General features: G+C 51.3%; 7 protein-coding genes across 7 annotated transcripts; 4 read left to right on the forward strand and 3 right to left on the reverse strand.

Moving 5' to 3' along the window:
* Positions 1 to 84: 84 nt before the first annotated feature.
* On the reverse strand, positions 85 to 1415 carry LCP9604111_3543 (uncharacterized protein; the record flags this gene model as incomplete). The annotated part of the gene is made up of 4 exons (XM_039071143.1): positions 85 to 420; positions 473 to 819; positions 874 to 1181; positions 1231 to 1415. The coding sequence occupies 4 exons, from the start codon at positions 1413 to 1415 to the stop codon at positions 85 to 87; spliced, it is 1176 nt and encodes a 391-aa protein (XP_038930206.1).
* Positions 1416 to 2027: 612 nt separating this feature from the next.
* On the forward strand, positions 2028 to 2615 carry LCP9604111_3544 (DUF4202 domain-containing protein; the record flags this gene model as incomplete). Its single annotated transcript, XM_039071144.1, has 1 exon — positions 2028 to 2615. One exon carries the CDS (start codon positions 2028 to 2030, stop codon positions 2613 to 2615), a length of 588 nt encoding a protein of 195 aa, XP_038930207.1.
* Positions 2616 to 2909: 294 nt separating this feature from the next.
* Positions 2910 to 3943, reverse strand: LCP9604111_3545 (VIT1/CCC1 transporter family protein; the record flags this gene model as incomplete). Its single annotated transcript, XM_039071145.1, has 3 exons — positions 2910 to 3417; positions 3470 to 3821; positions 3880 to 3943. The coding sequence occupies 3 exons, from the start codon at positions 3941 to 3943 to the stop codon at positions 2910 to 2912; spliced, it is 924 nt and encodes a 307-aa protein (XP_038930208.1).
* Positions 3944 to 5245: 1302 nt separating this feature from the next.
* Positions 5246 to 7564, reverse strand: LCP9604111_3546 (putative G-patch domain protein (TFIP11); the record flags this gene model as incomplete). Its single annotated transcript, XM_039071146.1, has 1 exon — positions 5246 to 7564. One exon carries the CDS (start codon positions 7562 to 7564, stop codon positions 5246 to 5248), a length of 2319 nt encoding a protein of 772 aa, XP_038930209.1.
* A 306-nt stretch (positions 7565 to 7870) lies between these two features.
* On the forward strand, positions 7871 to 8745 carry sod2 (superoxide dismutase sodB; the record flags this gene model as incomplete). The annotated part of the gene is made up of 4 exons (XM_039071147.1): positions 7871 to 7994; positions 8084 to 8490; positions 8541 to 8608; positions 8658 to 8745. The coding sequence occupies 4 exons, from the start codon at positions 7871 to 7873 to the stop codon at positions 8743 to 8745; spliced, it is 687 nt and encodes a 228-aa protein (XP_038930210.1).
* Positions 8746 to 9004: 259 nt separating this feature from the next.
* On the forward strand, positions 9005 to 10453 carry LCP9604111_3548 (uncharacterized protein; the record flags this gene model as incomplete). Its single annotated transcript, XM_039071148.1, has 1 exon — positions 9005 to 10453. The coding sequence occupies one exon, from the start codon at positions 9005 to 9007 to the stop codon at positions 10451 to 10453; it is 1449 nt and encodes a 482-aa protein (XP_038930211.1).
* Positions 10454 to 11008: 555 nt separating this feature from the next.
* Positions 11009 to 11886, forward strand: LCP9604111_3549 (uncharacterized protein; the record flags this gene model as incomplete). The annotated part of the gene is made up of 5 exons (XM_039071149.1): positions 11009 to 11031; positions 11119 to 11340; positions 11422 to 11491; positions 11642 to 11752; positions 11821 to 11886. 5 exons carry the CDS (start codon positions 11009 to 11011, stop codon positions 11884 to 11886), a joined length of 492 nt encoding a protein of 163 aa, XP_038930212.1.
* Positions 11887 to 11897: the final 11 nt, after the last annotated feature.

An 11897-nucleotide genomic window follows, 5' to 3' on the forward strand; every position in this document is an offset into this window, starting at 1 on the left:
GCAGGCTTGATAATCGAAGAAGTGAAAATTCCTAGGTACAGTACGAATGAGGACAGCTCCCCGTTATAACAAATAGTCATAGGATCACTCATTAAACCAAGGATCATTAAGAACGTCTCTCGCTGACGCTCTTGCAGACGGCTCGAAATGCAATAACCTCCCAACGATTTGTCCCAGCCTCACTATGTCCTCCCGTGTGAGATCGGGACTCAGCGGGCTATTGAAGTACACATCCTCCAGCCATTCCTGTAAGTTAGGTCCGCTACTTTCTATGCCCTCCTCTGCATTCATCGTATTCCACACCCCTTGCCATCTTTTAGGTAGACTGTCGGTTGCCATTTCTCGCATTTGGTCAACGAGAATTGTGGGAGTTATTAAGAAGGTGTCGAAAGGTGGCTGGCCTGCGAACACTTCAAAGAGCTGCCAACATATCAGTCTTTGGTTTATAAGGATTACAAGTGGATTCACCTACCATGCAGCCCATGCTCCACAGATCAACACGATGATCAATGCGATCCCGAAAGATAACTTCTGGTGCTCGGAGAGATAAAGGAGTGTGTAGTGTCTTAGAAATAGTAGTGTGTAAAAACGACTCTCCGAAGTCGAGTATTTTGACAGTCTGAGCCGGATTCCAAAGCGTCTGACGCGAGGCAGGCCTCACAATATATTCGGGTATGCCAGGTTCTAGGCATTTCCTATCACAATTTTCACGTTTTTGGACATAGCCAATATCTGGTTTCCCTAGCATCCTAATAAACCTTTCTTCCGACAAATCGTCTATGTAAGGCATAGTGAAGGCTAAATTGCGGGTATGCAGATCTATGCTAGGTAAGTGCCATACCATATAAAGCATCTCTAAGAAAAGTGATTTACCTCCATGTCCAATCGTTCGTTGGTGTAAACCATCGAGCCCGATCAAACATTGCTTTGCAATAACTTTGGCAAGCTTCCCAGGAAGTCTCCCATCTGGAAAGCGTGTATCAATTGTATCTGGGACGTTCGGCCCGAGAAGCTCATAGACGAGGCATTTATGAGATCCATTCGGGCCCTTTAGATCGAAGTTATCAAGCAGTTGTACCGTGTGAGGGTGATAAGATGCCAACTCTTTCATAGTTTGTAGCTCTCGCATGTCATATTTAGTTTCTGCAACCGAAATTTTGACAGCAACATATGTCTCTTCCCTGTTTTCAGTCAGCTAGAACTATTTCGGGTCACACCAGCTTGTACAACCTTTGATCCCTTGCTGCCCAAACCGTCGAGTAGCCTCCCCACCCTAGTTTATGCAACACCTTATACCTTCCATCTTTCAAGTATTCCCCCAAGGTGACTGGGTGGTAGCCACCTTTTCGGTAGCGATGAAGTGGCTCAGCATCAACGGTAGAAATATAGAGGCGCTGGTCCATCTGGGTAGACATGTTCCTGGAGATAATGTAAAGCGGTGAGATAATGCTCCTCGGAGGGATAGCACGGCTCGATATTCTCCATGGGATGGCCATTAGATAAATCGAAGTTTTCTTTATGTATTGTGTCAGGCAGAGTCCAGATGGATGTGATGGGATGTAAGTTAGTTAACTAGCAAGCAAAAGAATTATTAGTCATCCCCCACAGTCTGGGCAAGTGGACCCTTCAAAATGACCTGCTATGTAGTTTAACTGCTTTTCTCCACACAGTCATCCCAACTCTTCTATTTGCATTGTTTACTAGTTTGCTTTCATAGATCACCACTTCAGGGGCTCTAGGACCTCGGGACCCTAATCGGGTTACCGCTTTTACTACCGCCTTCGTCATGTACAAGGGACTAACTAAATGTGGATCCAATACATACTCGACCAATTAGAAACATCTATTTACAATGCACACCAAGCCACACCCGGACTAGCGTCTATTCTTATCTAAAACCCTCATATCAAACCACCCAGCTTTCAAGCGCTCTTACATCCAATTGATCCCAAGCGCAAACTCCTCTCCTAAAACGACACCACTCAGAACAAACCACCTATCCCATCTACCCCAACAACCCCCCAAAAATGACCAAATACGAAGCAGCCCTCGAGCGCATCGACGCAGCGCACGCCGACGACCCCCGCCAAACCCAAACACCCACCGGCCCAATCCCCTACGAACTCCACTACGCACAGAAAATGACCAGCTACCTCTCAACCCTCAACCCCTCAGCCCCAGAGCTCCTGCGCCTCGCAATCCGCGCCCAACACCTGCGTCGCTGGGAAGTGCCGCGCGATAGCTACCCCGCCACAAAGATTGGGTACCACTCGTGGCGCGCGGGACTGCAGAGGCGACAGGCTGCGCTGGTCGAGCAGATCTGTGTTGAGAGTGGGTATTCGGCGGAGGAGGCGGCGAGAGTGGGCGCGCTGGTGCGCAAGGCGGATCTTAAGCAGGGGGATCCGGATACACAGACGCTGGAGGATGTTGCTTGTTTGGTGTTTTTGGATGATCAGTTTGATAAGTTTGAGACGGAGCTTGCGGATGAGGAGAAGACCGTGGACATTTTGAGGAAGACTTGGGGGAAGATGTCGGAGCGTGGGAGGGAGGAGGCTTTGAAGATTCAGTTGTCGGATAAGGGGAAGAAGTTGGTTGGGATTGCGTTGAGTGGGTGATTTGGGATTGGTTTTATAGGGTTTTTTGTTTTATATATCTATTTAACTATCTAAGGTGGCCAGTAATGCCTTGGTAGTTGAAATGTAACTTGAGATTGTCAATGGGAAATGAATTATTTTTTCGTTAAACGTGTATCATAAAGCTTTTTGCAGCTTTGTCCCCGAAACGCCCGCTGCCGAGCTAAAAAAAAATGAGAAACATTAGGAGTAGAGAGAAAGCAAAAACCCCACTGCTGCAATGCATGAACGCTTAATTGCAACGTGAACATCATTAGTACCATCACCACCAAGTCATCAAGTGCTACCCATATCAATGAGATGGACCAGTCCGATCGCAGCACCAGCAGCGACACCTCCGACGCAACACATCTGCATTCCGCCCCAGATCGCAGCCCACACATTAGCGCGGCCAGACCAGCCACGCACAACACAGGTCTTGACATATCCAAACACAAGCAAGGTAATCGCCATAACACCAATACTCCAGTACAGTGCAATCGTGATCTGCGAGACAATGAAGTACGGGATAAGCGGAATGAACCCGCCAATAAAATAACCCAGCGCGAGCGTGATGGCCGAAGTCCACGCCTGGTTACAGTCAGGGGCGATCTCTCGGTGATGGAAAGCAAGCAGGAATTCAAGCAGGCGGTCTTGAGACGCATGCAAGTCGCGCGTGATATCCGCAACTGCCGAGTCCGAGAGCCCGTACGGAGAGAAGGTCTCGCGCACCATGGCGCGGGTCTCTTCCGAGTCCGTTTGGATCAACTCTTGTGTTTCACGGACGATTGTTTGATATGATTCACTAGTATTTGTTAGTACATATGCTGATTGGTTGCCAGATGTGGATGACTTACGCTTCACTCTTTGCGCCGACGTATCCACCAAGTCCCATGGAGATGGCTCCGGCTGCCAGCTCGGCAAGTCCACCAAGCACAACCACTTTGGTGTTTCCGAGTGCGGATAGACCTGCGCTCAGGGCGAAGGGTACGGTCAGACCGTCAGAGAGGCCGAGGATGGCATCTGAGATGATACGTGGGTTGATGCGCTCGCGGGTGCTGCAGTTGCTGTTGGTTGTTATTGCTGATTCGTCTGGGCTGTTGCACCGTCCGAAGGTGTCGTAAGAGCGGCCGTTTTGGGACTCGAGGTCTTGCTCAGAGTCTGCGCGGATGGTATCGTCGGACTCAATGCGGGCGAGGAGGCGCTTGCCTGAATTGAATTCCTGTAAGTATATGTCTCTTTGGGTGTATGCTCTTTCCTTACTAACCTGAATGTATTCTGTCCGCATCCTTTGTGGGGAATAGCTTTCGCTTGATGAAGAGCAAGGCCATGATGCTGATCCGGGAAACTGATATGCTTCTAGATATCTCCAAGGTACGGTGTAGGAAGTCCACCACGCAATTACAAGCTGGCGAGAGAGATGGAGAGAGAAAGGCAAAGCTGGGAAATGATTGCACTTTATTTGGTCCAGCAGAAGAATCCGGAATTGATGTCTTAGTCTTTGACGGATATCAACAATGACTATAGGACAAAGTATGAAGAAGAGAAGAAAGAAATCCACTCCAACGATCGGCCACGCCTCACCCCTTTTAACATCCCAGTGCCACGGACGCTCACTGGTCTCAACCCAAGCGCCATGGGAAAAAAAAATAAGCAAAAGCCCACAGTTAATGCAAGCCAAGCAGAAAATAATGGAGGTTTATTCGCCAAGGAGGGGTCTAGGGCCAATCACAGGACATTCAAATGTCAGCGCTGACAGCCAAACGAAGGTATGGGATCTGCACGACATCAGTTTTGTCCTCTTAGGCGGCGAGGCAAGTTCAAATCCCGCCGATTCCATTGGTGAAGGATGCGGTGATTACCTTTGGCCCTGAGGTGATTGGCTGCAACCGGCGATCCCGCATTTCCGTTGGAGATCTATAGCTCCACTAGTCTATTTGGAGGAGTATCATTGGCGGACCATGTTATTCTAGACCGTGGAACCATTGCGGCTTTCCCGTCTTAATATTCACCTGGACTGCAAGCACCAATGAGGAGGAAGGAGTACTCCATATCCGTTAAGCGGGGAGGTCCTCTTGCACACTTAGCTCCGAGGATTCGGATGAGATTCCATGGAGTTTGTCATCTTGGCCAATTAGCCGAGATCCCGAATACCCCGAGACTTTTAAATCCGAGCGGAATTACGCTTTTCAGAACAGTGGACGGCCTTCTATGGACTTCTATTTCTTCCACAACGGGACAACTACGTGTCAGCTAAGCATCATTGCACAGTTTTTTTCTGAATTGCTTGGCAGTATGTGCAAGGTAGGTTGCACTAGTAGAAACTAGCGACCTGTCTAAATTTTAGGTGGATTGTTGAAGCACAGTAAATTACAGCATTGTTACATCTTCAATCCTAGAATAGCACGATGTAACATAGTTGTTTCTTCCTACTCACACATATGACATAATGGAAGACATCGAGATCAGTCCTACTTGAACACTGGTGGAATAAGTATTTACAACACTGAATTACATACCCTCTGCAATGTACCATGGCATCCCCACTTAGGGCTAAAGTTGTATGTCTTGAATAGATACATTTGGTTCAATTACAATGTCAATCCACCTAATGCACAGTATGGTGCCGGTATTCATCGCCCCTCCGCACGCTCTACTAGCTGGTTCTCCAATCCCATTGGCTCCCAGATCTCCTTCGCCTTCTTATTCTGCACCCACACCACATCTCCTTGGACAAAAGCCACGACTCCACCCTTGCCCGTAGCACTAGCCGTAATACGGAACAGCGGCTGGCCGTTTTGCGGATGAGCCTCACGCAGGGGTAGCATGATAAGTCCCTCCTCCAAACACCAGCCCTCCAGGATATCCTTGAATGCAACTTCTTCCACGACCGGTGCCTTAACCCGGGGTTCAGGAGCAGCCGCTGCGGCAGTTGCTGCAGCTGCTGCCACCTTATCTTCCCGGGTAGGAAGCGTCTGTGCCGTGGTTGGGCGTGGGAGTTCAGCAGTGGCACGGTCGCCCAGCTGCAAGGCAAGATCCATAGTTTGCAAGCCCTTATTCCACTCATCATCGACGATGGTGAGCTCGTTGATCTCCTCCGGGATCTGAGTGCGCCACCAAGAGAACCAAGCTCCGACCTCCTCGTAGTTGGGGTTGTTGGTGAGCCAGATGTAGAGAATCTCGTGCCACTTCGGGAAGAAATCAGAGACCAGCAATAGTCCCATGACATTAGGCTGAAAGAATGGCTTCCAGCACAAGACATCCTTGAGCGCTGTGAGATCTTGATTTTGCGGATTCACGGTGAAGTCCTCGCGAAGATGACGCGCAAGACGTGGCAGCAGGTGGTTGCGTAAGCATACATCGAATTCGGATCCTAGGGCATCCCGCCAGATCTCAACGCGATCGACCAGACCCTTGCGCAGACTCCATGTGTCGAGTACCGAGCGGAACTTCCTCTTCGCGTCAGACATGAGACCAGTGGGCTGTTTCGGGTTGGTGTGTCGTTCATCCAGGTATTGAAGCCAAGTGAAAAGCCACCAGGGGAACTTTCCATCTTGTTCGGAGCCGGCGTGTCGTCGGCTAGCTCGAGGTTTCCAATTTTTGAGGGCCAGGCCCACCTTGGGAATGATCAATTGGTCGAGAACGTTTGAATACACAAATGGCGGTACAATTGCCTTCCAGGCCACGACCAGCGCGGTCGCCTTGGACGGGTCGTAAACGTCCCAATCATTCAGAAGTGCCGAGCGCACTCGTGGGAGCCAGAGGGTATAAATCATCGTTTCGTAAGGTGAAGTGGATGCCCGTTTCCGGGGCTCTTCTAACTTGTTGGTGCGAGACAGAAGAGGCTGAAGACGAGTGAGGTTGGACACGAGGAATGTGGGATTTTCAAGAGGCTCCCATTCCTCCATAGCCTGGCGGAATAACGGATGTAGAGCGGCGACTGCGGTCTCTGGAAGTCGCTGCTCATCAACAGCATCTCGATATTTGGATTCCAAATCCTCAAGCTTATCCGTCATCTCATCAAATTTGGCCGTGATACTTTCGTCGTGTTCAAAGAGGTCCAGCTCTTCCACTGCGGCGATTAGGCCTGTGAGATGGTCGATCCGGGATTGATATGCATCCAATTCGTCCACGACCTGGGCTTCTTCGAGTTCAATGAATTGTTTCCTCTCTTTCAGCCCCTTCCATTCATCCGCAAATGCTTCCAGGTCATTTCGAGCTCGCTTGGCGATCTTTAACGCTTCTCCTTCCTCTTGACTGACGAATTGTTGCGTGGACATCAGGCCAGCAGTCGAAGTGAGAACACGCTGCTCCTTTCCGGTGGCATCGACGAGTGATTTGAGAACATTTGGAACTTCCAGTCCTTCCATATCATCTTCGATTTCGCGCGCTGTGCGGAATTTGGGCTTCGCACGCTGGATCGGTGTACCTGTGCCGCTCCGACTCTGGGCCTTGCGCTCCTCCTTCTTCTTTTTTCGTCGCTGTCGTTCGTCCTCGGAGCTGTCTTCAAGAATCTCACCCTTCTGTGCAGCTGCTCGGCGCTCTTCTTCGCGAGTCTTTTTCGACTTCTCGCTCACTGCGCCCAAGCCTGCACCCTGGGGTCGCGCCTGTACCTCAATCGGGTTGACGATACCCTGTCCAGTAGTTCCGAGACCTTGCCCTTCCCTGTATCCCATCTTTGCCATCATGCGCGCGGCGAAGCTGTTGGGTCCTCCTCCACCGCCACCTCCCATGCCTTTCCCACCTCGTGACGATCCTCCACCTCGAGGGTTGGCCATGGTGTTTCGGTTATTGCGGGGTCCACTACCCAGTCCACCCATTGTAGGAGGTGTCACAGAGCGCGAGGCAGCTCTGGCGAACCCCCGAAAGCCAACGGTCGGGCGCGTGGTTTCTTCATCGGAGCTCATGTCAGCGACCTTGCGCTTCTGCCCAGAAGACGAAGGCGACTCCATCTTTTTAGGGGTTCATTGGCAGTTTGTGGCCAAATCAACTGTCCCCTCTTTTTCAGCAAAAAGTGCAAGATCAAGCAAGTAGTGTCCTAGACGAATAATCAGTCACAGTCCAGAGCTCATGAAATTCACGTGGGGATCCGGCTCGGAACAACATAGCTCCGAGCCGACGAAAACAAGATGACGTTATAGTCGGTTAAGTACTTCATAGCTCCGCCGCGAACCTTTTTCTTTTGAATTCATTCACCATTCACAATTGACACCCTCCTCATTATCTTCACCACATAATAATCTTCACATACATTCACAATGGCTGCTCTTCTTAACAACTCGGCCCGTGTTGCCCTTCGCTCGGGAGCTTCGGCTACCTTCAAGGCCGGAGCTGCGGGCTTGACCTTTACCCGTGGCAAGGCCACTCTTCCCGATCTTCCCTGTAAGTTGGTTGCTTCAGTATCACCTAGAGCTTCAAGAAGCTGTATCTACATACTTAGAGTAAATTTCTAAAACTAACACTAAAACAAGACGACTATGGCGCGCTTGAGCCCTCCATTTCCGGCAAGATCATGGAGCTCCACCACAATAACCACCACAAGACCTATGTGAACGGCTACAACACCGCCGTTGAGCAGCTGGAGGCCGCCCTGGCTAAGGGTGACATCAATGCTCAGATCGCTCTCAAGCCCGCCGTCAACTTCCACGGTGGTGGCCACCTCAACCACTCTCTCTTCTGGAAGAACCTTGCCCCCAAGAGTGCCGGCGGTGGTGAGCCCCCCTCTGGTGCTCTGGCCAAGGCCATTGACTCCACCTACGGTGGCCTCGGCGAGTTCCAGTCCAAGATGAACGCTGCTCTGGCTGGCGTCCAGGGCAGTGGCTGGGCTTGGCTCGTGCGGGACAAGCTGACCGGACGTATCGCCATCCGCACCTATGCCGTAAGTTATGATTCTCGCTTGAATTGTTCTAGTTACTAACCCCTTAACAGAACCAGGACCCCGTCGTCGGCCAGTGGGAGCCTCTCCTCGGTATTGACGCTTGGGAGCACGCTTACTAGTAAGAGGTCCTTCTTTAATGATCTAATATCCGTACTAATTATTTCTAGCCTCCAATACCAGAACCGCAAGGCCGAGTACTTCTCCGCCATCTGGGACGTCATCAACTGGAAGGAGGTTGAGAAGCGTTTCGCTTAAATAACTGTATTTGATTTGTAAATGCTGCTATGATGTCTTGCGCTTGATATGTATTGTAGCATGTGTTTTCAATATACAATATTTGATAATATAAGAATCTTGTTTGACTATTTCTTGTTCTCCTGATGTCAACTAATGCGGTAAACCGGGACCGGGCGGATCGCGTAATGCGGAAAAGATCACCGCAGACATCCGAAACATCAGACCCTAATATTCTCCATCTAGGCCTCGAAGACTTACATCTATTAGCACCTCAATGATGTCGGCAGAAAGCCCTGGCCAGAAGAATGGCTTCAAGTCGTTTTTCTCCAACGCATTGCGTCCCAAGAAATCCCGCCAAACCCTCCGCAAGGGCAGCAGATCATCCTCCACAGACCTACGGCTGGCCGTGGAGACCAGTGTCGAGGAAGCCCCTCCAATGCCAGAGTTAGCTCCATTGGCTCTTCATAGACTTAAATACAAGGAATTGCATGCGCAAGTGGACAGCCAACTGGGTGAGCGACGGGACTACACAGAAATCATCCATACGCTAGGAACATCTGACGTCAACGAGATTCACCCTCCAACATACGAGCACAATGACCGTCGACCGCCAGGCGAAGGCGATATAGCAAGTCTGCCACCAAAGCTATGGGCACATATAGCGGGATACCTGAATCCCGCCGAAGCCGCAAGCCTAGCAATGGCCAGCATCACATTATACCGAAGACTAGGCTCCGGATACCTCAAGGCTCTAGCGCACCCAGACAACCAAATCGAGAAGATCAATTTCCTCGTCGGAATGGACATCTCCGTCCCACACCACCTCCTTTGCATCCCGTGTGTAAAGTACCACAGACGCACGAAAGAAGGAACCGAACGCATCCGCCCAACCCACATCCTAAACCCGCTCTTCGACTGCCCAAACTCCACAAACGTCCTGAACCCCCCACCTCGTCACCGCATGACGCACGGCCGCAACTTGCCCTTCACATTCGTGCAGCTCGTCATGCGCGCCCACCGCTTCGGTCCCAGCTACGGCCTGGCCCCGGAATCGCTGGGCCGCCGCTGGCAGCGCGACAACTGGTCGCACAGCACACGCTTCCACGTCCACGCCGGCAGGCTCTTACTCCGCGTCACCAGCCAGACCTTCGCGGCGCCGGGTTTAACGGCGTCCGGGCAGCGCATGCTGCTTCACTCGCGCGAGGACTACTGTCCGTACTTTAGCGCGTGCGCGCACTGGCGCGACGGCGAGCTGATGCCGGCATGTAAGTGTGCGCTGGAGCATATTCCGCGGCCGCGGAGTACGGGCGGATTGCAAGGGCTCGAGCACCGGGTCAAGGACCGCATGGCGGGGCAGGCGTTTGATCCGAACGCGCTGACGACGCTGTGTGGGTTCTGCCGGCCGATGCGGAGATGTCCCCAGTGTCCGACTGAGTATTTGATTGAGGTTAAGTTGACTGAAGATCTGGATGATCGCAGGTTCAAGCAGTGTATTGTTGTTACGCGGTGGAGTGATCTTGGGGATGGGACTACGCCTAGTGGACTGGAGTGGGCGGCTATTAATGGGAAGACGGATGATTATGATTCTTTCGCGCACTATGCTAAACGTGGGATTGCTAGCATCTTTGAGGCGGCCTTCACTGCGGATACGCTTCCTGGGCAGCGGATTGTTTCATTGAATCCGAAGAAGAAGTCGCTTGGGGAGGACGGTCATAGGTGGTATTAGGCTTTAGGCTGGACTAATTAGATAGTGAGGTCTTTTGTTTTGGGGTATTTTGACTTAATGGTAATGTTAATCGTGTGGGCGTCTTGGAAAAGTGAGAAATCCTGGAGTTGGCAACAAAATGGACTGGAAGCCTTGGAGTTAACTGAATTTGATATTGACATTTTGTATAGGACCCTGCTCTTCTGCCTCAAGTATTCTATTCACAATGTGTCCTAGGCATCAATATCAATCAATATCAACTCTCGTCAAGTTCAAGCCTTAATAGGTCTATTGATGGTGAAGTGCCTCATTCACCAAAGCCATATTGTGCCTGCCTCCTTCCGTATCAGGCTCAGTTGAATGACACCACCCACCCATTGTCGCTCCTGCCTATTGAGCGCTCCTGCCCATTGACACTCCTGCTACCTGGCAATTCAAGTGAGAGCAAGAAATCCCCCCGCCTTTGCTCTATTTATTACTCCCCTGTTCCCCTTACTCTCCTTTCCTCTTCTTCTCTCCTCTCCCCAGATCACTTTCAGTACATCTCTCAATTACGTACTGAACTCATCTGCCACAATGCCTAATCACCAAGGCTCTTGGTACGACCTCGATCCCTCTGAGCAGAGGCGCTTTATGGAGCTTATTGACCCTGTTCTTCTCCTAAACTCTGCTAACACCGCCACCAGCACTGACCAGGGCACCAACACTGCTCCTGCTGCCAGCACTGTCCCTGCTGCCAGCACTGTCCCGGCTACTGGCACTGACCAGGCCACTGCCACCACCCAGGGTACTGGCACTACCCAGGGCACAAGCACTGCTGCCGCTGCAGCCCAGGCTGCAAGCACCAGCCCTACCCAGGGCAGCCGCTGGAAGGCGCGCGACAGCAGCCACCCTCCTGACGCCTTCGCGTAAGTTTCGTTCCATCTTCGCCATGTCACCTGTCTACGTGCTTTCATTTGATCCAAGCTAATTAATATCGCACATATCAGAGAGACCGCCAAGCTGCTCTGCGACTGCCACGGCCCGCGGGCGCAGTGGCCTCTGAACAACGCGGAGCTGGTACGTATTCCATCCCATCCATCCTATCTCATCCCATCCCATCCCATCCACCCCAAGCCTATACCCTCCCTTCCTAAATTCTCACTTCACTTCCTTCCTTCCTTTCTTTTTCATCCTTCATCACTAACACGTTTCATTTTACTTCGTTAGATCATCGCTCCCTGCGCGTACCAGTGCCCGTACTGCGCAGAATTCAACAAGGTGGGGAGGCCAAGACTCATGGCCTCCAATCTGCGGCGGCACCTCGCGCAGACCCACATCGTAAGTCACTTCTCATATCCCTGCTTCCATCTCTATCGGTGCACTTGCTAATACCCATCTCTTACTAGAGGGGAAACCCTGATGTGTACGGAACCCTTGTTGTCGCGCCCGGTGTGAAGGGCCGGGGGCCTTAGGCTCCCATCGT

Source organism: Penicillium roqueforti (genome assembly GCF_015533775.1).
Source record: "Penicillium roqueforti strain LCP96 04111 chromosome Unknown scaffold_06, whole genome shotgun sequence".
Classification (NCBI taxonomy): Eukaryota; Fungi; Ascomycota; class Eurotiomycetes; order Eurotiales; family Aspergillaceae; genus Penicillium; species Penicillium roqueforti.